Below are 27,263 nucleotides of genomic sequence, written 5' to 3'. Positions count from 1 at the left end.
AAGGGAAAGCTGGATAAGGCCGAAGAGGAGGTCAAGCAAAAGCAAACGGAAAGTTCAGCCCTGCATCTGAAGTCCCAGAAGCTGGAAGACCAACTTGAGAACTGTCAGCGGATGCTGGAGGAAAAGACAGTGAATATGAAGCAGGAAACTAGTGCCTTTCAAAAGGACAAGACAATGGCCAACCAAAAAGTGGTTACTTTGGAAGCAGAACTCGAGGAAATGAGTTCTGCCCTGAGAAGAACAAAAGATGAATTAATTAAAGTGACCCAGGAAGGGAAAATCAGCAAGTCTAAATTCAAAGAGTTTGAGGCAGATCTTCAGAAGAGTAGGTTGAAAATTAAAGAAATCACCACCAGCTCTGACAAATCCTCATCAAGTTTCAAACAGGAAATAACTGTCCTTCAGAGGGAGAGAAGCGCAGCCCAAGAGAAAACACTTTCGTTGGAGTCTGATCTCACCATGCTCAAGGGAAAGCTGGAAGAAGCCGAAGAGGAGATCAAGCGAAAGCAAACGGAAAGTTCAGCCCTGCAGCTGAAGTCCCAGAAGCTGGAAGACCAACTTGAGAACTGTCAGCGGATGCTGGAGGAAAAGACAGTGAATACGAAGCAGGAAACTAGTGCCCTTCAAAAGGACAAGACAATGGTTCACCAAAAACTGGTTACCTTGGAAGCAGAACTCGAAGAGAGGAATTCTGCCCTGAGAAGAACAAAGATTGAATTAATCAAAGTGACCCAGGAAGGGAAAATCAGCCAGTCTAAAGTCAAAGAGTTTGAGGCAGATCTTCAGAAGAGTAGGTTGAAAATTAAAGAAATCACCACCAGCTCTGACAAATCCTCATCAAGTTTCAAACAGGAAATAACTGTCCTTCAGAGGGAGAGAAGCGCAGCCCAAGAGAAAACACTTTCGTTGGTGTCTGATCTCACCATGCTCAAGGGAAAGCTGGAAGAAGCCGAAGAGGAGATCAAGCGAAAGCAAACGGAAAGTTCAGCCCTGCAGCTGAAGTCCCAGAAGCTGGAAGACCAACTTGAGAACTGTCAGCGGATGCTGGAGGAAAAGACAGTGAATACGAAGCAGGAAACTAGTGCCCTTCAAAATGACAAGACAATGGTTCACCAAAAACTGGTTACCTTGGAAGCAGAACTCGAAGAGAGGAATTCTGCCCTGAGAAGAACAAAAGATGAATTAATCAAAGTGACCCAGGAAGGGAAAATCTGCCAGTCTAAAGTCAAAGAGTTTGAGGCAGATCTTCAGAAGAGTAGGTTGAAAATTAAAGAAATCACCACCAGCTCTGACAAATCCTCATCAAGTTTCAAACAGGAAATAACTGTCCTTCAGAGGGAGAGAAGCGCAGCCCAAGAGAAAACACTTTCGTTGGTGTCTGATCTCACCATGCTCAAGGGAAAGCTGGAAGAAGCCGAAGAGGAGATCAAGCGAAAGCAAACGGAAAGTTCAGCCCTGCAGCTGAAGTCCCAGAAGCTGGAAGACCAACTTGAGAACTGTCAGCGGATGCTGGAGGAAAAGACAGTGAATACGAAGCAGGAAACTAGTGCCCTTCAAAAGGACAAGACAATGGTTCACCAAAAACTGGTTACCTTGGAAGCAGAACTCGAAGAGAGGAATTCTGCCCTGAGAAGAACAAAAGATGAATTAATCAAAGTGACCCAGGAAGGGAAAATCAGCCAGTCTAAAGTCAAAGAGTTTGAGGCAGATCTTCAGAAGAGTAGGTTGAAAATTAAAGAAATCACCACCAGCTCTGACAAATCCTCATCAAGTTTCAAACAGGAAATAACTGTCCTTCAGAGGGAGAGAAGCGCAGCCCAAGAGAAAACACTTTCGTTGGTGTCTGATCTCACCATGCTCAAGGGAAAGCTGGAAGAAGCCGAAGAGGAGATCAAGCGAAAGCAAACGGAAAGTTCAGCCCTGCAGCTGAAGTCCCAGAAGCTGGAAGACCAACTTGAGAACTGTCAGCGGATGCTGGAGGAAAAGACAGTGAATACGAAGCAGGAAACTAGTGCCGTTCAAAAGGACAAGACAATGGCTCACCAAAAACTGGTTACCTTGGAAGCAGAACTCGAAGAGAGGAATTCTGCCCTGAGAAGAACAAAATATGAATTAATCAAAGTGACCCAGGAAGGGAAAATCAGCCAGTCTAAAGTCAAAAAGTTTGAGGCAGACCTTCAGAAGAGTAGGTTGACAATAAAAGAAATCACCGCCAGCTATGACAAATCCTCATCAAGTTTCAAACAGAAAATAAATGTCCTTCAGAGGGAGAGAAGCGTAGCCCAAGAGAAAACCCTTTCGTTGGCATCTGACCTCACCATGCTCAAGGGAAAGCTGGAAGAAGCCGAAGAGGAGGTCAAGCGAAAGCAAATGGAAAGTTCAGCCCTGCAGCTGAAGTCCCAGAAGCTGGAAGACCAACTTGTGAACTGTCAACGGATGCTGGAAGACTTGAAAAGAAAACTTGAACTGCAAAAGCAGGCATATGAGAGACAGCTGCAGTTAGTGCAGACTGAGATGAGTCAAACGCTCACATTACAGGAGTCTCATATCAAACTGGAAATGGAGCAGAAATCCAGAGAGCATTCACACAGTACAGAATTAACTGAGAATAACACCAAGTTTTTCCAGCAAGAAATTACACAGTTGAAAACATTAAATGAGAGCACTTTAAAGTTAAAGCAGGATGCTCTACAACAAATAAATGAACTACATATTAAAATGGAGCAAGTGAAAAATGAGAGAACCACTATTAGCCATGACCTGCTGAATGCAAAATCTCAAATTGCTCAATTAGAAACAGAGAAAATGCAACTTAACTCTAGCATTACTCAGCTGCAAAACATCCATAAGGAAAACTCAAAAGATGTCACAAAGATCAAACAAATGTTGACAGACAGTGAGCAGAAACTAGGAATAAAGGAAAAGGAAGCAAGATCCCTCAATGAGCAGGTTGTTTCCTATGCCAAGGAGGTCCAAGGTCTTCAGGAAAAGGTCTTGAAGCTGGAGGTCACGATTAAGACTGAACATAGGACTGTAAAGGAAGTTGAGACTACAAGTCATACCAATCATAAGTGTGACAAAGGCAATGAGGTTGCCAAACTGAAGACTGAGCTTTTGTTAACACAGAAAATAGTGTCATCATATGAAGAGGCAAAGCGCAGTCTGGAGGAGGAGCTTATCAAAATTAAAGTGTCTTTGGAGGTATATATCCATGACTATAATATTTAGATTTTTACATTCATGAAAAACCTGCATAGTATTTGTAGAAACTAAACAAGACACAATTGAAATGTAAAATTCATATTTGTATGACAAATTAATAATAATAATGATAATGATAATGTGACATTTCCTTCGCTCAATAGGCAAGGATAAATGATCTCAAGATATTGCCTATATCTAATGAATATTCACATCTTATGCCAACAGATAGCAACAGCAGAGAAAGACAAAGTACTAGAAGAACTGCGAAGAGTGAAGAGAGGCAAAATTGAAATTTTCGGCGATCAAAGCAGTTTACAGAATCAAACCAATTCTTCTACTGTGCAGACCACAACAGTCCAACAGAAACAGTCTCAGAATTGGATTGCTAAGAACCAAAGTAAAAAAACTGAAGCGATGGCAATACCAAAGAAGTTAGTGTCTCTGGATGGTCAGGTAGGGAAAAGTCAAAATGTTACAAGCAACACCAGCACAAGCTCATATAATGTCAAAGACATGTCATCCAAAGCATCTCATTCTGCCTTTATGTCAAAAGAAAGTAGTTTGAAGCAGAGGGAGACAACATCCCTTCGATTTTCCCCAAAGCTCCAAGGACTCAGAGGCAGTATCAGTATCAGGAAGTTGATCAAAACCAAACTTTTGGATAGAGAAACCTTCCAGAAGTTAGAAACTGGTCTTGTGACATTAGAAGAGGTCCAAGCATCACTCGCTCAGTTCATCGGCAAACCCACTGCTATCGCTGGAATCTACTTGAAGTCGAGCAAGAAAAAGATATCCTTCTTGGAGGCTGCAGAGAAAGGCCTTTTAGCTAAGACATATGCTATTGAGTATATGGAGGCACAAGCTGCAACTGGCTGTGTTATAGATCCTTTAACTGGACAAACTCTCTCAGTTCAAGCTGCTCTGGAGAAGGGAGTTGTCGGGTTAGATCTGAAAGACAAACTGATGGATGCTGAAAAAGCAGCCACTGGCTATGTCCACGGCAGTAAAACACTGTCTGTATTTCAGGCCATGGAGGAAAGGATTGTTGACAGGCTCAAAGGAAAGAAGATCATTGAGGCCCAGATAGCCACTGGAGGATTAGTTCACCCAGTGATTGGTGTTAGGGTGCAGCTTAACGTGGCTGTTGATCAGAGTCTCTTGAACAAAGCTACCCTACAGAGTCTGTATGACCCAGTTAGCAACCCCAAAGGCTTCCACAACCCTGATTCAGGACAGAAGGCCTATTACTGTGAACTGCTGAAAACGTGTCTGTATGACACAGATGGTGGTGTCTATCTCCTGCCTTTTGGTGAGAAGAATCTCTCCAGTTTCTCCTTCTCCAGTTCTCACAGAGTATCAGTCATCAACAGTGCTTCTGGTATGGAAATGTCCACATACCAAGCCTTTAAGGGCAACCACATCGATAAGTTGACCTACCTGTTTCTCTCTCAGCAGGACAGTGAATGGCAGGAAAAGTCCACTGTCGATGTCAACGGAAGCCCTTTACACATCATCACAGATATCAAAAGTGGACGGCGGCTTTGCATCAAAACTGCCTTAGATCTGAAGTTCCTTGAAATGACTGAACTGGTAAGCTATCAGAGTGGGCTCATCAGCATCTACGAGCTGGCAGACCTTATCCTTTCGAGGATGGTAGTTGTTCAGGACGCTAACAGCCCGGTGGCTGGTCTGTGGGATGTCACTCAGAAGAGGAGGGTGACCATTCTCCAGGGACTTCAGCAGAGCCTTATCAATAGACTCACTGCACTGAGGCTGCTGGAGGCCCAGGCTTGCACCGGGGGCATCTGTGACCCTGCTTCTGGGGAGAAAGCCCCAGTCACCGAGGCTCTGCGTAGAGGTCTCCTAGACGAGACGTTTGCCCGCCAGCTCCAACAGTGTGAGCAAGCCTACTATGGCATCATCCATCCCCAGACAGCAAAGACCTTGAGTGTAGCTCAGGCCATTCAGGAGAACCTGTTCCCCAAAGACGTGGGCCTTCGATGCCTGGAATTCCAGCTCCTGACTGGAGGACTGATCAACCCAGAGACTCATGATAGAATCTCACTGGATGAGGCTGTTCAGAGTTTCCTAGTTGACAAAGCCACTGCCTCATTCCTGAAAGATGAGAAGTCTCACCCCAAAATCCTCACCTGCCCAAAGACGAAGAGGAAAATCTCATTCATGGAAGCCCTGGAAAAGGGTGTCTATGACGGTCACACTGGGCTCAGGCTACTGGAGGCGACAAAGGTTCTTAGTGTTGGGGCTAAGGCGTCTTTCCAATATTTATGGACCTATCGCCACATTTGAGTGAACAGTATTTGGTTCTCCATGGCTTGTAAATAGGGATAACAGAATATTTGATTGACAATGCAAAGCCTGACTCAATCAAGTTCTTGGACTGAAATGTTCTACACTTAAAATAAGAAATAATTAATTACATGTTAATTTTATTTGACTTGGAATTATATGAATGTTAATTAAATTATGAATATGGAGTTCATTAAATCAGGGATGAATTATGCTTTTAGCATGATGTGTAAAGTCAATGAATAAACAATTACATGTTTTTATCGCCAACTGTCATAACACATAAACATCATGATCCACATGGCAATAAACTTCATGAATCAAACACTGATTTGTGTGTTGTAAGCTTAAACTGTTCATGGTCCAAATAGAGGTCCGAAATATGGCTGGGGGTCTCCCTAGAGGTTTATCTGTTGTTGAATGTCTGCATAACCCCATTTCCTTATTTCAAAACTCTGATCCTAACAGTCTTTTTAAAATTATTTCCTCAAATCCTAGAGATGTGTTGATGAGGAGAAGAAAGAGCATGGTGATAAAGTTAGCAAGCTATTGGGTTGGATGTCCAGTGTGAAACCTGGCCAGAGCAAAGATGGTAAAGCCAGCACAGAGGCCTCTAGTAAGCCCCAGGTAAATACTGTGTGCAAACATGCATTTACTGTTATTTTACGGTTTCATTTCCTGTATATTTGTTGTACGCATATTGTCGTTGTATACAGTATATCATTATGCCCACAATTATGTGTGTATAACCTGTCATGCAAAAATAGCATTTTATATACTGATGGTCGTGCTCAATTTCAAGAATATGCAATAAAAAGCAAAAAGTCGCTCAACCTTTCACTGCTACTGTATGTGCATAGTTCTAATAAAGACAATGCTTTTAATACTCTCTAATTATTTCTTTACCCTATTACAATTATGTGATATAAATTTGGGTAAATCCCTGACATCTGACTATGAGCAGAAAATTATTTGCCCCAAGTTTGAATCATTAGCCCATGGTCTCTGTCATCCTGGTGACTCCTCAGTCCTCACCCTCAGGGCTTTTGTAATTATACCCATAACTCACGATAGAACCAAAGATGACACAGTTACATAAGCATTCTAGTATTTCAATATAACTTCATTATAAACACCCCCTACTCCTTGAAAATGTTATTGTATTTAATATGCAAGGCTTGAACATTTTGCACCATTAACACTTTTTATATGGATTAAAATGAAAAGTACTTTTTCTGCATACAATTATTACATGGGCTTTACGTTGAAAAGCATTACATTGTGGATGGACAGTTTCTCTTAGAAAATGATATTTTTATGATCAGGGCGATGAAAAAGTCTACGCCCCAGTCTGACTTGCTATGACCTAGTTTCCCCTGGTCAGGTTCACGTAGTCAGGAAAAACTCCTGGCACTAGTTATTTTAAGTGATAACTATATGATAAGAAAATAAAAACAAATCAAATAAACATTTCTGTGCAAATCAAATGAATGAAAATCAGGAACTGGATATCTGAGTTTAATATACAGCACAAACCCAACTCCGATACCTTTTGTGAAAAGTCAGTATATATTATTGTGACAAATATTATGCTACAAAGTGGCATATCATGTGATAAGAGTAAACATCAGTAAGACATATATACATTGTTATTTCAGGTTTCAATGGAAGAAATGGTAACAAAGAAAGAGCAAATTGCAGAAGCACTGAGGACTACACAGCTGATGCTAAGTAAACACAGTGACAAGTGAGTTGAATTATCATTACATATATTAGTGAGGTTTTTAAGGCTGACTTTTGTTCATGCCTCTCTGCACTGTAAATAATTTAAATAATATTTTGTATGCCTTAAGTTATTTAATGATATGATTATGATAAGAGAACTAAAATGCCTCTGATGTCCTGATTTGCAGGATGACTGAGGAGGAGAAGCAGGAAGCCAAGGAGCAGCTGAAATCCCTCCACCAGGCCTTCAGTGATCTCTCCCAGCAGTTTTCTGATCAGACGCCATCTACCGAGCAGGTTAGATACTGGACTTCATCTCTGAACCACTGGATGGGAGTTTACAGTGTGGTGTGAGAAGTTATGCACAAGTGCCATCTACTGTTCAACTGCATGACTAACCATTTTTCCTATATGGTCTCTAGCATGGTGTGATAGGTTTTCTCTTGTGCCACATTCATTGTCATCTTAAAAACACTGTATTGACTTGTGAGGGAAAGTAGGTTTCTCAAGAGAAGGGAAAGTAGGTTTTTCTTCAAAACCCAATGAAACTGAGTATGCTGTAAACATGCTTCTATGTCTAGGAGCATGAGTGTTTCACGTCACCCAGCCTCATTCTGACTTTTCACAGCCATCATTGAAACCAAGCTTTGGTGATCTCCTTTTCATTCTTACAGGTGGTCACCAACAACCAAACATAACAGCCTTGTTGTGTCGTGTCTAACTTGCTCTCTTGTTTTGCAAGATACTGAATATTCTGTTCCCAGATGCATGCCAGCCTTTAGTGTGTCTACTTCTTCTTACTGTTGAATCACATTGACACAGCCTTGCACTGTTGCGTATGAACTGTTAACATTCACATGCTTGTCTGAGGGGTGAGTACATGTTTCACCTTGCTTTAGAATACAGTATGAGTTATGACAATTTGTCAATAATAAATCAACTATATTATTTGTATCATAACATTTTGGATTTTACAATTTGATGGAGAATATGTCTACTCATTATGCTTAATTTACTTTTCCACAGGAGTTTCAAACCATTGAGGGGGTTCTCAAAGTGGGAAGTGCAGAGGTCTACTCTGTGTTTAGGTCTGTTCAGATCGGCCTGATCGACCATACCACTGGGCTCTGTCTCCTGGAGGCTCAGCTCATCACCTCTGGCCTCGTTCTGCCTCAGTTCAGGATGTGTCTGGAGCTGGACGATGCTTTCCATCACAACCTCATTGACGAGCCCACCTGGAAGCAGCTCAGAGAGCTCAACGAAGCCAACCAGTGCATCCTGAGCCCGCTGTTCTCCTCAGAACCTCTCCCTGTGATAGCAGCGGTTAGAGAGGGGGCCATCTCTGAGCGCCTGGCCATGAAGGTTATAGAGATTCAGCTGGCTACAGGTGGGTTGAGGGTGTCCTACACGGGCGATGTACTGACCCTGGAGAGGGCCTTTCAGTTTGGCCTGATCCCTGCCCCTTTGTACGTCAAGCTCTTGGAAAGACAGGACACATGGAAGGACCTGATCAACCCCAGCACGGCAGAGAAGGTCTCGCTCACCCAGCTGGTGCAGAGGAGCGTGGCTGATGAGGAGACTGGTCTGCGACTGCTGCTGGTGAAGAAAAGCCACTATGGAAGCATAGAGTTGACATCTGGGAGGGAGATTAGTGTACTTAGGGCAGTTCATGAGGGGTTGATTGACAGACAGACCACGTTGAGGTTGCTGGGGGCTCAGCTGTTTGCAGGCGGTATCGTCGACCCCAAAACAGGCCGTAAGCTCACTGTAGAGGAAGCCCTGTCTGAAGGCTTGATTGATCAAGGCACTGCCACTGGGATACTGAGCCAACAGGCCCAAAATGGAGGCATAGTGAACCCTCGGAATGGCAAAAGGCTAACAGTGGATGAGGCTGTTCAGTGTGATTTGATGAGCTCTAGTGGTGCACTCTTGGTGCTGGAGAAACAGAAGGGGTTCATGGGACTATTATGGCCTCACTCTGGTGAAATCTTGACCGTGTCCACCTCTCTGCAGCATGAAATCATCACCAATCAGCTGGCATTCAAACTGCTCAGCAATAGACAGAATATAGCTGCCCTTTACATACCAGAAAACTCGGAAGTAGTGGATATTAACTCTGCTACTCAAAATGGTTTCATTGACACACATACAGCAGAGGTGTTGAAAACCATTGAAATACCAGATGTTTTTCCTGATGTTGATGAGCTTAATGAGAGATTTTCTAGCTGGCTGATGTTGAGGGAGCTTCAGATTGGAGGATCCCATCGCCCTACAGATGATAATGAGATTGATGATGAGAACATAAATACCCCATCTCCCATCGAGGCAAAACAGTTATTCATCTCATACCTCATGATGAATAGTTACATGGATCCTAAATCAGGACAAAGGCTTTTAATATTCGATGGACAGTTGACTAAAATGGCTGAACTTTTAGTTGGCATTTCAGTAGAGACATCTGAAAACCAGCTACAAAACACTGCACTTGGTAAGGCCACTTTTGGGGATATTTCTTTGAAAGAAGATATTTCTGAAGATTCAGTGATGTCCTTTGAAAGCAATACTGAGGATTTTGGATATTTGCACATTACCGAGGAAACAGATGAAACAATGAAAGATCATCATGCTTCCGATTTCTTCAGGGAGGATAAGTCAAATTTGAATAAATCTGACAATAATAATGTGGTAAAGGTGCTAGCACAAGATGGAACAGAGGAGTCTGCTTCAGCTATTGACTGTGTAAACAATACCACACAGCCGGAATCTGAAATAAGCATCTATCAAAAGAACACAATCAGTATAAATCCCATTGGAATTGATGTAGGAAACTCAGATAATCAACCAAAAGAGACTTTCAATGGAATTTCAGCCACACAAACTCCTCCCAAACCGTGCTCGGTGAATGTCACAGGCATGAGCTTGCCCTCAGGTGTACAGGTTGGCAAAAAGATGCTAGCACAAGATTTCACAGAGGAGTTATCTGGCTCAGATAAGAATACCAGACAGCATGATTCTGATACAAGTGTTTTGTCTTATGGAATTTATCAAAAGAATGCAAGCCCATCACCCGTTGAAATTGGTTTAGAAACCTCAGATATAGCTTTATATAATCAACCAAAAGGAGAATCAGCCACACAAGCCATGTTGGAAAGCTCAACCCCTACTAAATCATGCTCAGTGATTGGCAAAGACATGAGCTTGCTAGCACAATGTGTCAAAGAGGAAGCATATGTAGCTGTTCATTCTGAAATGAATGCCAGACAATATGATTCTAAAGCCAATGTTTTGTCTAATAGCATTTATCAACAGAACAGACACGGCACAAGCCCATCGTCGTTTGAAATTGATGTAGAAACTTCAGAAATAGCTTCAGATCATCAACCACAAGAGACTGTCAATGGAGTTTCAGCCACACAAACTATATTGGAAAACTCAGCTCGTCCTAGATTGTGCTTAGTGAATGACACAGACATGAGCCTGTCATCAGGTGCCAAGGATTCCAAAAGGGCGGTGGCACAAGGCCTCACAGTGGAAGCATCTGTAGAGATTAGCTCTAACAGTACAAGCCTAGCACTAATTGAAATTAATTTAGAAACCCCTGAAATAGCTTCAGATAATCAACCAAAAGAGACAGCCAATGGAGGTTCAGCCACACAAACCATTTTGGGAAGCTCAACTCCTAGATCCTGCTCAGTTGATTCTGAAACGACTATCAGACAGCCTGATTCTGAAGCAAGCGTTTCAAAGAAGAAGAAAAAGAAGAAGAAGAGGACAAACAATTCAAGTCTAGTACCCTTTGAAATTGATGTAGAAACCTCACATATATCTTCAGATAAACCAAAAGAGACTTTCAATGGAGGTTCAGCCACACAAACCCTTTTGAAAAGCGGAACTCCTCCTAGATCATGCTCTGTAAATGACACAGATATTAGCTTGCCCTCATGTGTACAGGACTCCAAAAGGGCGCTAGTACAAGGTTTTACAGATAAATCGTCTAGCTCTGAAAATTATACCAGACAGTCTGATTCTGAAAGAAGTGTTTTGTGTGATAGTATCTATCAAAAGAACACTAACAACACAAGCTCAGAACCATTTGCATTTAATTTAAAAACCTCAGCTTCAGATAATCAACCAAAAGAGACTTTCACTTTCAATGAAGGGTCAGCCACACAAATCCTTTTGGAAAGGTCAACTCACCAAAGATTGTGCTCGGTGAATGACACAGACACAAGTTTCCCCTCAGCTGTGCAGGATTCCAAAAGGATGCCAGCAGAAAATTCCAAAAGAGAGGAAGCGCACGGTTTCACAGACGAATCTTCCATATCTATTGATTCTGAAAAGAATACCAGGCAGCATGCGTCTGAAATGGGTGTTTTGCCTGACAGAATCTGTCAAAAAAACACAATGAGTACAAGCCCAACACCATTTAAAATTGATTCAGAAACAGATGTTGCTTCAGATAATCAACCTAAAGGGAATTTCAATGGAGGTTCAGCCACACAAACCATATTAAAAACCTCTACTTTGTGCTCAGTGAAAGACACAAGCCTGAGCTTGCCCTCGGGAGCAAAGGATTCCCCACAACGTCCCAAATATCCAGTTACACCTGGCTGTGAGACAGACAACAACACCAAATCTGAATCATCTCCATTGTCCACTTTATTGGCAGACACCCTTGACATGACCACAGAGTTTCCATGCACTGAAGAAGAAGCATGGGACAATGAAGATGAGAGAGGCTTTGCGATCCACCTTCTCAGAGCCCAACTAGAGGAGGGTGGTATTTTGGACATCATCTCTGGGAAACGCTATGACCTTGATGCAGCTCTTGATAAGGGCCTTGTGGATGAGGAGACTGTGTTAGAGGTGCTAGCATTGCAGCTCCACAAGGGAGAGGTTTTAGGGGATGAGAGAAGCACAGTGGCAACCCTGAAAGAAGCTGTGTCTAAAGGCTCCATATCCTCCCAGATAGCCCTGCAGATCATGGAACAGCAGAGCCTGTTGGGTGGTGTATATGACTCCAAGTCTGGATGCACTATTAGTGTAAATGAAGCACTGGAGTCAGGGTTGATTGATGATGATTTGGCTCAAAAGATCCTTCACTCAGACCCAGTACACAACACAATCATCGACCCTAATAGAAACTGCACGCACAGCATTTCTTATTCACAGAGTCTGGGCCTCATAGACAACAACGAGGCTGAGAATATACGTCAACGTCAAACAGACAAAAAGGTGGCGGTTTTGGTCCTTGATTCCCCTGATGAGGACGTCAATGGAGAAGAAGGTCAAGAGAATAGGAATAGACATGCAGGGGAAGATTTGGATGCAGAAGGAAAAAGAGAACAGAACTGCGATTCCCAGAAGTCCTTACTACCTTCGTTCACCATTAGTCATGGGCCTGTATGTAGACAGATCATATCACCTATTCTGTCAGATCGGGTAACAGGGGAACGTGTCATCCATCAACCTGACACATCATCTTCATTAAGGGAAGCTGGTGCCTCACAGGCCCCCACCAGTCCACTGTCAGACATAGTCCCTGGGTCTAGAAATTCCATCCAAAATGACATGTTGTCAAACAGATCAAACTCTCTCAGTTTGAGCGATGGTGGACAGGCCCAGGCTAAAGAGGTGAGACAGACAGAGGAAGATGGTAACAGTTCTCTGAGGAGAGACACAGATCTGTCCTGTGAGGCAGTCGGCTTCACTCTGGGTGATGGGCAGCTGGGAGCAGGATACCGTGAGATAGTGGGGAACCAGACTGTCAGTCCTGTACAGAGTGACTCGGGCGTGTCCTGCTCATCACATTGTGATCTGTTGTCTGATGAAAGGAAAATGGAGAATGTGTTGAACGCTGTTCAGCCGCCAGCCAGCCAGCTAGTCAAGGAGTCAGACCAGAGAATATATAGCTCATCACTGAGAGATTTGTCTAGTGATGTAACAAGCACAATGTCCGGCGTCGTGGGTGTCAATGTGGATAAAATGGTAATAAACAGTGATGGAGTTTCATCGTTTCACACTGTGCCACCTCAGCAACCACTAGTGAAGTCAGACAGGGATATTGGTGGAGATATCGAGCCCACATCCTCTCAAAACAGGTACAGTCAGAGTAAGCCCACAGGTCAAAAAAAGACTCCAGTGCAGTTGACTAACTCCTCTGATTTAGCTATTGTATCCAGTGTACTGAGCATAGAAACACGCTGTGACAATAATGACAGCTATGATATAGGTGATCAAGAGCAGTTAAAAACTGCTTCCACCAAAGTGATATCTAGCAGAATTACCCCTGATCTGACACTGACTGATAAACATCTGTCAAATTCAAACGCTAATGTTAAAGCTAAAGCTAATGACAGGGTTGAATCAAGCAGAGGTGGTGACAGTAAGCCATCCTCAGGGAGACAAGAAGATTCATCTGATGGTAGTCTCTCACAGATTACTGATCAAGCTGATTCACCCACTTTGTCCAAGACATCACAGACAGGACAGACAGGTACTGACAAACGTAATTCAGGTGTGTCTGATAAGTTGCCCGATACAAGTTCGTCATCAGCATCAGAAATGACCCCAGTGCATCCATTAAAGGCAACAGAGCCAGGTATGAGATCAGATATTAAACAAGATGAATGGGGTGCTGTTGAGAATCATCCCCAGCTGATGGCTGCTAATGTTCAACCAGACTCTTCCTCCAATACATCCTCAACATCAGAAATTACCTCAGAGCATCCGGTAAAGTGTAAAGAGCCTGGCCTAGGATCAGATCTTACACAGGATGGAAATAGGCAAAATCAATGCATTGCTGATGAGAATCATACAGATCTGATGACTGTTGATGTTCAACCAGACTCCATGACACATGATAGTGTCCCTCCACCTGCGTCGGCCATCTATAGTGCTCTAAGGTCCGGTTTAGGTGAGCTGGTGAGAATGAGAGTGCAGGGGGAAGATGTCGATGAATTGCAAAAGGCTGAGACCCAAGCAGTGGAGGGCATCATCAACCTGATACAGGACAATCCACAGTCCCATGGAAGAGGTTCTGGTGATTTTGGTGATGAGACAGATGCAGCTTCTGGGCTTATGAAAAGTAGTAGCCCAGATCTCCTCAGGGATCTGTTGAAGCAGGAGGCTCTCCGTTCAGGTAAAACTAGTCTGGAGGGAGGGAAACCACCCCATGAAGAAACACCTCCATCTGATATGACCCAGATTCAGTCTCAGCTTCTGCAGGTTCTTCAAAGTGTATCCTCAAGCCAAGACCCTGCCATGCTCAGAGATGTAATAGGAGCCTTGAGCAGTATTCTGGGGGGTGCTCCTGACGAGGACAGGCCACACAACCTGGAGATCATCCAGGAGGAGGGCTCGTCTGATGAGGCTGAAGGTGCCGTGGCAGATCCCATGGAAGGTCTTGACCTATATCAATCTACTGAGGTTGAAACCATTTCAGACACAGGCAATGCTGAAGCAGTTCAATCTAAAGTCAGGGTAAGTTTTATGTTCGAAACTCATATAAATGCCTATAAAAATAACTATTCCTAATTTCTATGACATATGTATTTATTTTTAAATTATTCATATATATATTGTATTTTATGTATTTTCAGCAACAGTACTCCACCCAGGATTATCTGGAGTGTGTTGGCAGACTTCAGGATCATGCAGATGTTCTAGTGGAAATCAGGAACGACCTGTCATCCCCGCAGGGCTCTCTGAGTAACAACATGGAGGAGTTACACAGTCAGCTGGAGGAATCTCAGGTTTGTATCACATATACTTAAATGCACATATGCTTGAATACATTATAATAACTATGCATCCCTGAAAGAATGTGGCACCTTGAGTACTTTCTAGCCACTTACATTTTTCTCACTATTTCTGTTTCTGAGTGTCCCCTCCTTGCATGAGCATCTGTCTCAACATTCACCCACTTCTGTTTTTAGTTGTTGGAAACACATCTGTCTACACTGGCTAGCTTTCTAACCAGAGATCTGGACATAGCCAAGCAGCTGTTAAAGTCTGCCAATGAACTCATTCCCACGTATATCCACCAAGATCTGGCTTCAGCCTTTCGAGAGTTGCAGCCAGCTTTTGCAGACGTTTGCCAAATGTCTGCAGAAAGGAATTATGTTCTAACGCAGGCTATTGATAAAGGAAAGGTCAGTGTTTGTTTCTCATTGTTGTGATCTAGGAAATTATGTTACTAAACTGCAGTAAATACAAAGTAAATTCAATGAATCGTCATTGTATGTACTGTGTTTTTCAGGTCCATTTGGAGTCAACATACCAGGAGCTCCTCAGTACCCTTGATCAACTATCAGGCTGTATTCATGACAACTCTGAGATTACCTGCAACCTCGGCATCCTGAACACATATGACGTGGACACAGTGAAAGAAATGATCCAGAAGAATAAGGTATATTTTCATAACTTATTCTTCTTATGTTCCTTATTCACCTACAGTGGTGTATTTTAAGTATATATGAATAAAATACATAATATTTTAAGGTTATATGAAACTAAAATAAATAAAAGTTGATACTGTTTTTCCCTAGAATTAACCAATAACACAATATATTATGGTTTACATTTATACATCCAGTGAGTTGTGTTGATTCGTTCAGCCCCCTTCCATGACCTCGGTCTGTGTTTCTAGGACATGGAGACTAACGTGTCAGGAACCAAGAGGCATCTGGAGGACACTGCGTTTGACATCCAGTACTTTATCTCAGAGCATGCCCAATTCCTGAGACCGGCCCAGAGCAGGCACCTCCTCAAGTCTCTCAGCGCCACCCAGAGGTCATTTAAGGAACAGATGGAGAGGGTGGCCAATCAGAGACGCACCCTGGAACTCCACCTGGAGATCAGAGAGAACGAGAGTCAACAGAAGGTTTGGACCCAAATGACTGGGCTTAGGGCCATTGCACCTTGGAAAGAGTCGATTTCAGTTTGTTGAGAAAACTATGAAATGTATTGGTTGAAGTGAAGTGTGGCTGTGTGTGTATTTTATGGCTACATAAACTAATTATGGTCATGATATATATTTTAGAATATATATAAAATAATAATGTCACTAGAATGCATTAAGTCAGATTGATAATTATATTATTTTGAATGTGTTTTAATGAGAAATTAGTCTATTGCATGTTTCTTTTAACACCACAAAGACCATTGCTTGACCACTGCCAAACCCTAACATTTCTCCTGGTCGTGTTCACGTTTCACAGGATTCAAGACACCTTTAAACTCTAAACTCCAGAGGACAAACTCCAAAGGCATCTTCAGTGTGGGAACGTTTTCCCCCACCAACTTCAGCACTAACACACTTGTGAACAAATGTCCTATTGATCTCTACTGAACCCGTCCTCATTCTTTACCATGTCAGCATGTTTACAGCATACTCAGACCATTGTCATCGGGGGTTGACTGTCTATGAACGTCCAGTATGATTAATGCATACTATGTAGTGTATGCTACTGGGAGGAGTGTAACATTATAACATTGTAACATTGTAACATTGCTCTCTGGTGTGTGCAGTGCTTGGTGGACAAACAGAAGGAGTTCTCAGACAAGCTGCAGGAGCTGTGTGACAACCTGACCAATACAGAGAACCGTCTGATAGGCCATCAGCAGCAGGCCAAGAGTGTAGAGAGTGTGGAAGACCTGCAGCAGGTGCAGAAAGAGCATCAGGTACAGTACAGTAGCTTGCTTACGAAATGTTGGTTATCTAATAAATCAATTGCATCTGAGCTATAGAATGTATGGCTATATTCTTTTATTTTAAGTATGATGTCATTGCTACACATTTATCGCATACACAATTATGCACATTGTATTACACATGTATTGCTATTATACTGAATCTTTTTTGATGGGTTCACTAATTTATCACCTAATATTTCTGTTATCATGCTTTCTGTGCCTGTGTCTGCGTCTGTGTCTCTGTGTGTTAAAAATTAAATGTCCAGGCCTTGCAGAAAGACGTCCTGACCAACGGCAGTGCCTTGAATGAGGTCATCAGCAGCACCAAGAAGTTCCTGGATGAGAACCGTTCTAAGCTAACCCCAGATCAGATCGCTGCCATCGAGAGCAAGCTGGAGGATGCCAAGAGCAAGGCCAAACTCATCAACCAACGGGCCGAGGAGTCAAGGAAAGACCTTGAGAAGTCTGTGACCACTGCTATCAAAGAGGAGACTAAGAAGGTTGGACAACATATTACATTTTGCATGCATCAACATTATCCATATAGCATGACTCGGTACTGCATCTGAATCATGACAATTCAACTTTCTATTCTAAAAATATATGTATTTAAAAAAAATATTTATCTATTTAATCATATAATTTAGCCAACATCATATAACTCACTATATTCTACCTGTTTAGGAGGCTGCTGTTGAGCAGCTTGAGGAGAGCAAGAACAAGATCGAGGGTCTGCTGGACTGGATCAACAATATAGGGAATGAGAAAGGGATGGGGGGCGATCAGACAGACCATATGGGCAAACAGAACGGGAACATGCCGTTGCCATCGGAGACCTCAGCCAAGAACATTCTGGGAGAGGATGATGACCCCAATGGAAACAATGGAAACGCTCTCCAGACTACAGATAACGACACTGGAAGACAGGCCACAGAGAAGACCCCAGAACTGGACCTGGACATGCAGTATGATAGGGTCAAGGTAAATTAACCTATTCTCTCTGGTGGTGCTTGATTCATAGTGGCTTGTTGTTAAATTCATTGGATACTCATGGCTCAGGTCCCGTTTTCAAATAGCTGCATTTACTTTTTCCTTATTCTTTTCAAATCACATTGTCACAAAATACTTTTGTACTTTTTTGAATTTTTTTATTTATTTAACCTTTATTTTAACAGAGAAGACATATTGAGACCTAGGTCTCTTTTACAAATGCACCCTGAATATACAACATAAATACACACATTATACCCAAACTATATATATACAGTACCAGTCAAAAGTTTGGACACACCTACTCATTCCAGGGTTTTTCTTTATTTGTACAATTTTTTACATTGTAGAATAATAGTGAAGACATCAAAACTATGAAATAACACATATGGAATCATGTAGTAACCAAAAAAGTGTTAAACAAATCAACATATATTTTATATTCTTCAAAGTAGCCACCCTTTGCCTTGATGACAGCTTTGCACACTCTTTGCATTCTCTCAACCAGCTTCACCTGGAATGCTTTTCCAACCGTCTTGAAGGAGTTTCCACATATGCTGAGCACTTGCTGGTTGCTTTTCCTTCACTCTGCGGTCCAACTCATCCCAAACCATCTCAATTGGGTTGAGGTTGGGTGATTGTGGAGGCCAGGTCATCTGATGCAGCACTCCATCACTCTCCTTCTTGGGAAAATAGCCCTTACACAGCTTGGAGGTGTGTTGGGTCATTGTCCTGTTGAAAAACAAATGATAGTCCCACTAAGCACAAACCAGATGGGATGGCATATCGCTGCAGAATGCTGTGGTAGCCATGCTGGTTAAGTGTGCCTTGAATTCTAAATAAATCACGACAGTGTCACCAGCAAAGTACCATCACACCTCCTCCTCCATGCTTCACGGTGGGAACCACACATGAGGAGATCATCCTTTCTCCTACTCTGCGTCTCACAAAGACACGGCAGTTGGAACCAAAAATCTCACATTTGGACTCATCAGACCAAAGGACAGATTTCCACCGGTCTAATGTCCATTGCTTGTGTTTCTTGGCCCAAGCAAGTCTCTTCTTCCTATTGGTGTCCTTTAGTAGTGGTTTCTTTGCAGCAATTCGACCATGACGGCCTGATTCACGCAGTCTCCTCTAAACAGTTGATGTTGAGATGTGTCTGTTACTTAAACTCTGGTAACTCTAATGAACTTATCCTCTGCAGCAGAGGTAACTCCGGGTCTTCTTTTCCTGTGGCGGTCCTCATGAGAGCCAGTTTCATCATAGCGCTTGATGGGTTTTGTGACTGCACTTGAAGAAACTTTCAAAGTTCTTGAAATTTTCTGGATTGACTGACCTTCATGTCTTAAAGTATGATGGACTGTCATTTCTCTTTGCATATTTGAGCTGTTCTTGCCATAATATGGACTTGGTATTTTACCAAATAGGGCTATCTTCTGCAATATTTGCACTTTATTTTCGATATCCATCTTTTGTCCTGTGTAGCTCAGTTGGTAGAGCATGGCGCTTGCAACGCCAGGGTTGTGGGTTCGATTCCCACGGGGGCCAGTATGAAAAAAATTACATGTATGCACTCACTAACTGTAAGTCGCTCTGGATAAGAGTGTCTGCTAAATGACTAAAATGTAATGTAAAAATGTTGTAGGTTTGTCATGTGGCAATTTTCCGTACTATGTCAATTATGACAATAAAGCTTTTTGAATTTGAATGGACTCTCTCTCCCCTTCCAGGCTCGTCACCAGGAGATCCTGTCCCAGCAGAAGGACCTGATCATGGCCACCCAGTCAGCCCAGGCTCTGCTGGACCACCAGGCCCATGACCTTTCATCCACGGAGAAGGACAAGCTGCAGATGGACATCCAGGAGTTGAAGGGCCGGTACGACGCTTCCCTTACCCAGGCAGAACAGCAGATGAAACAGGTGATCCAGGTCCAGGAGGAGCTGAAGAAATTCCAGGGAGACTGTGAGGAGTTTGAGGGCTGGCTGCAGCAGGCCGAGGGGGAGGTGGGGGAGCTGGGAGCCCCTGCTGGAGCTCTAAACATCCTCACAGAGAAGCTCCAGAGACAGAAGAGCTTCTCTGAGGACGTCATCTCCCACAAGGGGGACCTGCGGTTCATCACCATCTCAGGGCAGAAGGTGCTGGACGTGGCAAAAGCCTGCGGACGCATGGACCCTGAGGGGAAAGATGCCCAGCTGGAGGTGGATACCACTGGAACCTGTGCTGCTGTGAAGGAGAAGCTGGACTCAGCTGCTAGCCGCTACAAAGCCCTGCACTCTCAGGTAAACTTTATATTCCAGTACCACAAGACTGTTTTAGCCCGCTGAACTAAAGCCTAGTCTCGAAGTCTTCAGCAAGGGTACTGATCACATACATGTTGTTCACTGAACCACCTTGGTAACACCAGGAGGCATACCCATTTAAATCAGTAGGGTGAACGCTGAATGAGACACACATCTCAGGCTGATTGAATGTTCTTTTTTTAATGGATGTAATATCTTACTCTTACCACACGGAGGAAGTGTTTCTGTTTAAACAAAATGAAAACAAATGAGTCATTGTTCTGTATCACAACACTGGTTCACTCTCATATTGAGAGGTAAAGGTTGACTTTGTGTAACCATGCATCTTAAAAATAATTCAGGTTATAAAGCTGGCCAGCTTTTCTATAGGTTGAGATACAGAAGAGAGTAGGCGGTCATACTGCATGCATTCCAAGTTAGTAACTACCATAGCGATCAACATCACAACTCATTTCTTTCAGTGCAATGAGCTTGGCAACAACCTCAAAGACGTGGTGGACAAGTACAAGAAGTACGAGGACTCGACCGCTGGTCTCCTGAAGTGGCTCAACAACTCAGAGGAGGAGGCCAGAAGGCAACAGTCTGAGGCCATCGCTGCCGACCCTCAAACCCTACAGAAACAGCTGGAGGACACCAAGGTATGACAAAACTCTAAAAATGCTCACCAAATCAGTATGAGTTTTATCAACACAAAGCACATTACCACAGTGTAACAGACTCCAGGCTAGAGGAGGGCCAGTGGAGGAATAGCTGTTTACAGAACAGCCTCTTTTCAGAGTTTACTCACTGACGGCTCTGAGAACTGAATGGGTTTAGAGGTCATTACACTGTTCAAACTTCCCTCTCCATATACAGTGTTTCCACTCACTTTAAAACAACACTGCTATTTATAGGTCCAAATTCAAACCTCAAAGCAGTCCCCAAGACATGAATATCTTAACCATGGATACATTTGCTTGCGTATGCCTTTTGAGGAGGGGGGAGGGTGGGGGTTACGATTGGAGTTGGACTGGACAGAGGTGTAGAGAATGCCTAGTATCCTTTAATAGATTATGTCCCTGCAGTACACTCTGATTGAGTCCAGCTGGCTTGCAACTGAAAGTATGTAGTGTAGAGGGAGAGAAAGAGTGGGAGTAAAGTCATGTTCCATTACATCTCTCTATGGAGTTGCATTGCAGTGGCTCAGAGATATAGAAAGATTAGAGGCGCCTAAAACTCGAAGAATGTAGTTTATGTCAGGAAAATAATAAGTTTCCCCCTGAGTGCACCCAATCAGGTATATGTACAGTTACAGTAGAGGAGTTCTAGTATTTGTGTGTTTGAATAACACAATTTGTTTTTAGATGCTTTTACAAAATAGTTGTCTCCAGCTTTAAATCTGTATAATTACAGCATTGTTATAAAGATATAGCTGGAGTTGATTGATATAGCTATATGGAGCGGTGTGGTTTGTCTGTTAGACATGTTGACTGTCATTGATCTAATCTTCTGTGTGTCTGTGTTCGTCTTGGTCAGGCTCTGCAAGGTCAGACTACTGGTCATCAGACTGCTATGGAGACACTCCGCAAAACAGCTGACTCTCTGGTCACCGCCGAGGGGGACCTGTTGACCAATCAGGACGAGATCCAGGAGACAGTAGGTGAGTAATCAGTCTTAAGTATAGATTCTCATCCAATGCTATTTATAGAAATGTTTCTATAATGAAATACTTGACAAATAGTCCCACTGCCAATGTGTGGTTACTATCATTGACACACAGTGAAATAGTGATTCATGACTGTTGGAGTGAAATAGTAGTAGGGGAGAGTGTAGTAAGTTGAGCCAAAGGGTAAGTTGAGCCACCCCTTGTTTCTAGGAAACCATACACACAATTAATAATTTGACCAAATATTTAGGAAGTGGTCATCATATCATAGAGTATGTGAAGGAAGAAACCACATGGGAAAAGTGGTAAGCAAGTTAGGTCCAAAAACATTGTTTTCACCAGGTCAAATTAATTTATTTTTCTAGAGGTTTCATGATGCTTGTATCAAAGTACATAATTTAAAGATTGTTCTATACATCAGTTGGGGTCTCTATAAGCTTCAATATGAGGTCCTAAACCTAGCATGAAAGTGCATCATTGTAGCTGTGTGGGCTAATATATTCAAATTGTTTGCCTTGTGGTAAGTTGAGCCAATGGTTGAGCAAATGGTAAGTTGAGCAAATGTAAGTGTTTTCTTCTCAGGCGTAATGCAAGGCATTATCGCGGGGATATGAGGTAACAGCAGTTCCTGGCCTATGTTAAACGTGTTTTTTAAAAGTACATAGTGTTTGTAAGGTGTTAAGCCTGTGTTAAAACATGCTTAAAATGATTAAAAGACAAAACAGTTATTGTGATTGCGTTGAATTGTGTTTGGGAAATTAAGATGGAAAAGGTTTTTAAAAGGTAGTGGTAATATTTCATTCAGTACAGAAATGTGTAGGTGACCCTGTCCAGTGTAACAGAGAGAACTGGTGAAAGTTCATACCACTTGGGAATACATATGGAAAAGATTACTGTATCATAAATATACAGCACATACAAAAAATATGTTAGAATCGGCCAAGAGGAATATGATTAGGGACAAGGTCTTTTTTTTTTACATTCAGCAAATGTAATTCAGGAAATATAGTGTTATTTCTAACAAATAAATCTACTTATATTTCAGGATGTTGTGTATCCCGTATTAAAATATTCAGAATTCATGTAAATATTACAGTTTTGGAAACATAGTTTGTCCCAAAAAATTGGTCTCTTGGCACCACTTACCCTGGCCCGGGTATGGGGTAAGTTTAGCCAAGAGACCAATGTTTTTGGACAAACTATGTTTCCAAAACTGTAATATTTACATGAATTCTGAATATTTTAATACGGGATACACAACATCCTGAAATATAAGTAGATGTCTTTGTTAGAAAGAATACTATATTTCCCTTGACGGAGTGATGCTGAATGTAAAAATGTTTTACCTTGTCCCTAATCATATTCCTCTTGGCCGATTCTAACATATTTTTTGTATGTGCTGTATATTTATGATACAGTAATCTTTTCCATATGTATGACCTTAGCTGAAAGGTCTTACAGAGAGAACAGTGAAAACCCTGACTTGATTTGCTCATAATTCAGAATAGTTATTCCCAAGTGGTGTGAACTTTCACCAGTGCTAAGCATTGACCCTAGAACCATTGCATTGTGTCTTTGCTTTCAGATGATATTGTGGAAAGGTATGACAACGTGTCCAAGTCAGTGAGTGATCGTAATGAGAAGCTTCAGATCACCCTGACCCGCTCCCTGAGCGTCCAGGATGGCCTGGATGAGATGATGAGCTGGATGGAGGGAGTAGAGAAGAGTGTGAAGGAGAAAGGTCAAGTCCCTCTGGATTCTGCAGTCATTGGAGATGTGCTCAGCAAAGAGGCAGTATGTACTGTAAACATTAACTTTGTGTAACTGTTTTTACCAGTCAAATAGACATATCACCATATATTCATCTTACTGTAACTGGTTATTTTGTGATTTAACATTTAATTTGTGATTTGTCTCTGCATGATCTTCTACAGATGATGAAACCTAAATTATAAAAAACTTGAAAAACATTAAAATGGCTCTAAAATATATTTTTGTAATCCATTGTGTTTCTCTTCAAGGCTCTGGAGCAGGATATTTCAAGTCGCCAGAGTAGCATCTCTGCCATGAAGGCCAAGGTGAAGAAGTTTGTGGAGACAGCTGACCCCGCCGCCGCGGCTCTGCTGCAGTCCAAAATGGACACCCTGTCGCAGCGCTTCTCTGACACCTGTGACAAGCACAAGCAGAAGGTGGGCCAGCTGGAGCAGTTGAAGGACAAGGTGGAGGAGTTTGAGAAGACCTCAGACAAGGTGCAGCAGTTTGTGCTCAAGCGCTCGCAGGCCCTCTCCGAAACAGACGGGCCGGGGAAAAATGTCAACGAGCTCTCGCAGCTCATGCAGGTAGCTAGTCATCAAATATGTTTCACTTCATCCTTTGAACATGTTTTCAGCGGAACGTCCTTTCTAAAAGGATATACTGTATGTTAATTTAATGGCTCATTTTCAACCACACATTGCTCAATAGTGATCTTCCAATTGTTCTAACTGTTCTAATGTTTCTGTAGGACACTAACACTGAGTTGGCTGAACATGACAAGGATGTGGAAATGCTGCAAAAGCTGTCAAAGGAGCTGTCCAATATGGGTCCAGAGGGAAGCATGGCCCAGATTCAGGGCAAGATGGACAACCTCTCCAACACCTTCAATGCCTTCAAAGACACTGTGAAAGAGAAGTACGTGAAGATGACGGTTGCAGAGCTACATTGTAGTCCTCATGTATCGTCTACTTGTGGGGATACTTGTTCTCATTTGACACAGAAGAAACAATTATTTTATTGTGTCAGTTGATAATCATGTTTTGGCATATTTGATATGTCTCTGTGATGTGATGTGACTGTGGTTGTCTTCTCCCTTTTACGACACAGAGAGGAGGAGGTGTCTTCCTGCCAGAACCAGCTGGGAGACTTCAGGGATGCAGCCGGAGCTCTCAGAACGTGGCTGGAGGAGACAACAGAGAAAGTCCCTGTGGTTCAGCCAACCAGCAGTGAACAGAGTCTATTGAAGGACCTGCAGAGAGTCAATGTGAGTCAGCAGACAGACTGGTCTGGTACTAGCTAGCCCCCCTTACTTATTTACATTATGGAAATGGTATGTTCTACCTCTGTTCTTAGTGCAAAGAAGGACAACTGCATAGCTATGTTACAAAGGTGCAGGTGAATGTGCAGCTTGTTCTTCAAATGGCCTTGAAAGAAAACGCTGTTTAATGAACTTATGGTAAAACATTTTTTTTTTAGTGATTTAGCAGATGCTTTTATCCAGAGCAACGTACAGGAGCAATTAGGATTAAGTGCCTTGCTCAATGGCACATTGGCATATTTTTCACCTAGTCGGCTCGGGGATTCAAACCAGCAACCTCTCGGTTACTGGCCCAATGCTCTTAATTCTTTTTTCAATTTTATTTATTTATGAAGCCCTTTTTACATCAGTAGATGTCACAAAGTGCTATACAGAAACCCAGCCTAAAACCCCAAACAGCAAGCAATGCAGATGTAGAAGCACGGTGTCTAGGAAAAACTCCCTAGAAAGGCAGGAACCTAGAAAGAAACCTAGAGAGGAACCAGGCGGTGGCCAGTCCTCTTCAGGCTGTGCCGGGTGGAGATTATAGGAGTACATGGCCATTAAGGCCAGATTGTTCTTCAAGATGTTCAAACGTTCATAGATGACCAGCAGGGTCAAATAATCCTCACAGTGGTTGTAGAGGGTGCAACAGGTCAGTACCTCTGGAGTAAATGTCACTTGGCTTTTCATAGCCGAGCATTCAGAGGTTGAGACAGCAGGTGCGGTAGATCAAGAGAGAGTCGAAAACAGCAGGTCTGGGACAAGGTAGTACGTCCGAAGAACAGGTCAGGGTTCCATAGCCACAGGCAGAACAGTTGAAACTGGAGCAGCAGCACGACCAGGTGGACTGGGGACAGCCAGGAGTCGTCAGGCCAGGTAGTCCTGAGGCATGGTCCTAGGGCTCAGGTCCTCCGGGAGGGGAGGGAGAGAGGGAGAGAGAGAGAGAATTAGAGGGAGCATACTTAAATTCACACAGGACACAGGATAAGACAGGAGAATAACACCAGATATAACAGACTGACCCTAGCCCCCCGGCACATAGACTATTGCAGCATAGATACTGGAGGCTGAGACGGGTGGGTCGGGAGACACTGTGGCCCCGCCCGACGATACCCCCGGACAGGGCCAACCAGGCAGGATATAACCCCACCCACTTTGCCAAAGCACAGCCCCCACACCACCAGAGGGATATCAACACACCATCACTATTTTGTCCTCCCTGACTTCACAGTAGTTTCCATGCCAAAGTCATAAAAGGATGGGGAGTGTTTTACATAGGACTCGTCAGTGAACTCTAAATAACTGACTCCCTGCCAGAAAAAACTTCCAATCAGAGATGAACTGGTACAGTGTCACAGAAAAAAAGCTAAAAGGCAAGAAAATAGTAAAAAACTTAAGTAAATAGGTCAAACATCAAAGATTAAAACACAAATCCCTCAACACTTAATAATACATTTGCATATTGAATAATTTGTTTGTGCCACGAGAAAAATCACAGTTTAAAATTAAATGAATCAGGACTTGATGTTGAAAAGGATTTCCTTTGAGGAGATTTTAGTCTCGATTCTGCATTGCTCCAAATATATTTTGCTTGGCCCTGCTTCTCACAATAAACAGTCAAGACAGAATCATTCAGTGTTCTCTCAATGTAGGTATACAAATTGCAGCCCTATTCAGGACAGCGTTGTGTAAACTATGTTATTGGTTTGATTGATGTAAATGTAATTGATCTCTTCTCAGGCTCTAATGGAGGAATGGACAACCAAAGGTTCTGCCATCCAAGATATAAATAGCAAAGGATCTGCGCTATGTAGCCTCATCAGTGTTCTCACATCTCCAGCCAAGACCAAGATGTCACACAAGTCAGGTACGCTTTCAGAAGATTTGACTATCTCAAAGAAGTTTGTTAGAGAGATATTTTTAAGCAAAGGGTTGTGTTCAGGAATGAGAAAACAATGAAACGGGAGATACTCGTTATCTGTTGCAACACGTTTTGCTACGCTGTACTGTACAGAACATGACCCTGATCTCAATGTAACCACAGGGATCATAAAATGATATTTTCCATGTATGAAACACCCCAATGGAGTTTAGTTTGCTTTTGACATTTGTACTTAACAAATAAGCATGATCTTATGTATTTTTTATTGTTTTGTGATCAGCTGTTACTAACGGTGGTGGCCCCAGAAACCATGCCTACCTAACCAATAAAGGTACTTTTCCTTTACCAGTATGTCATGTTAGGAATGTATAAACACAGTGTTCCAGACCTGTACATTATCATAACAACTTATCATCACAAAGCTACATTTAATGGCTTGTTAGGTTGAAATTGTAT

The 27,263-nt window shown here is 42.6% G+C and overlaps 1 protein-coding gene across 2 annotated transcripts in view; it reads left to right on the top strand.

Annotated features, from left to right (window-relative positions):
* Positions 1–27,263, top strand: part of LOC311132554 (dystonin-like) — a gene marked incomplete at its 5' end in the record, with an annotated part of 177,663 nt that overhangs the window by 90,748 nt on the left and 59,652 nt on the right. The window contains 16 exons of one of the 2 annotated variants that reach the window (XM_084165817.1): positions 3,430–3,657; positions 6,010–6,138; positions 7,170–7,258; positions 7,425–7,533; positions 16,768–16,920; positions 17,199–17,432; positions 17,617–17,913; positions 19,656–20,204; positions 20,687–20,863; positions 21,741–21,864; positions 23,456–23,664; positions 23,892–24,209; positions 24,374–24,540; positions 24,733–24,889; positions 26,666–26,792; positions 27,088–27,138. In XM_084165817.1, the coding sequence (XP_084021943.1) occupies positions 3,430–3,657; positions 6,010–6,138; positions 7,170–7,258; positions 7,425–7,533; positions 16,768–16,920; positions 17,199–17,432; positions 17,617–17,913; positions 19,656–20,204; positions 20,687–20,863; positions 21,741–21,864; positions 23,456–23,664; positions 23,892–24,209; positions 24,374–24,540; positions 24,733–24,889; positions 26,666–26,792; positions 27,088–27,138 (3,118 nt within the window). The remainder of the gene's footprint in view (positions 1–3,429; positions 3,658–6,009; positions 6,139–7,169; positions 7,259–7,424; positions 7,534–16,767; positions 16,921–17,198; positions 17,433–17,616; positions 17,914–19,655; positions 20,205–20,686; positions 20,864–21,740; positions 21,865–23,455; positions 23,665–23,891; positions 24,210–24,373; positions 24,541–24,732; positions 24,890–26,665; positions 26,793–27,087; positions 27,139–27,263) is intronic. The other variant, XM_084165816.1, reaches the window with a different exon arrangement.

The sequence above is a fragment of the Coregonus lavaretus genome, assembly GCF_964263955.1.
Source record: "Coregonus lavaretus genome assembly, chromosome: 1".
Classification (NCBI taxonomy): domain Eukaryota; kingdom Metazoa; phylum Chordata; class Actinopteri; order Salmoniformes; family Salmonidae; genus Coregonus; species Coregonus lavaretus.
This window is presented reverse-complemented; position numbering and strand designations above follow the sequence as displayed.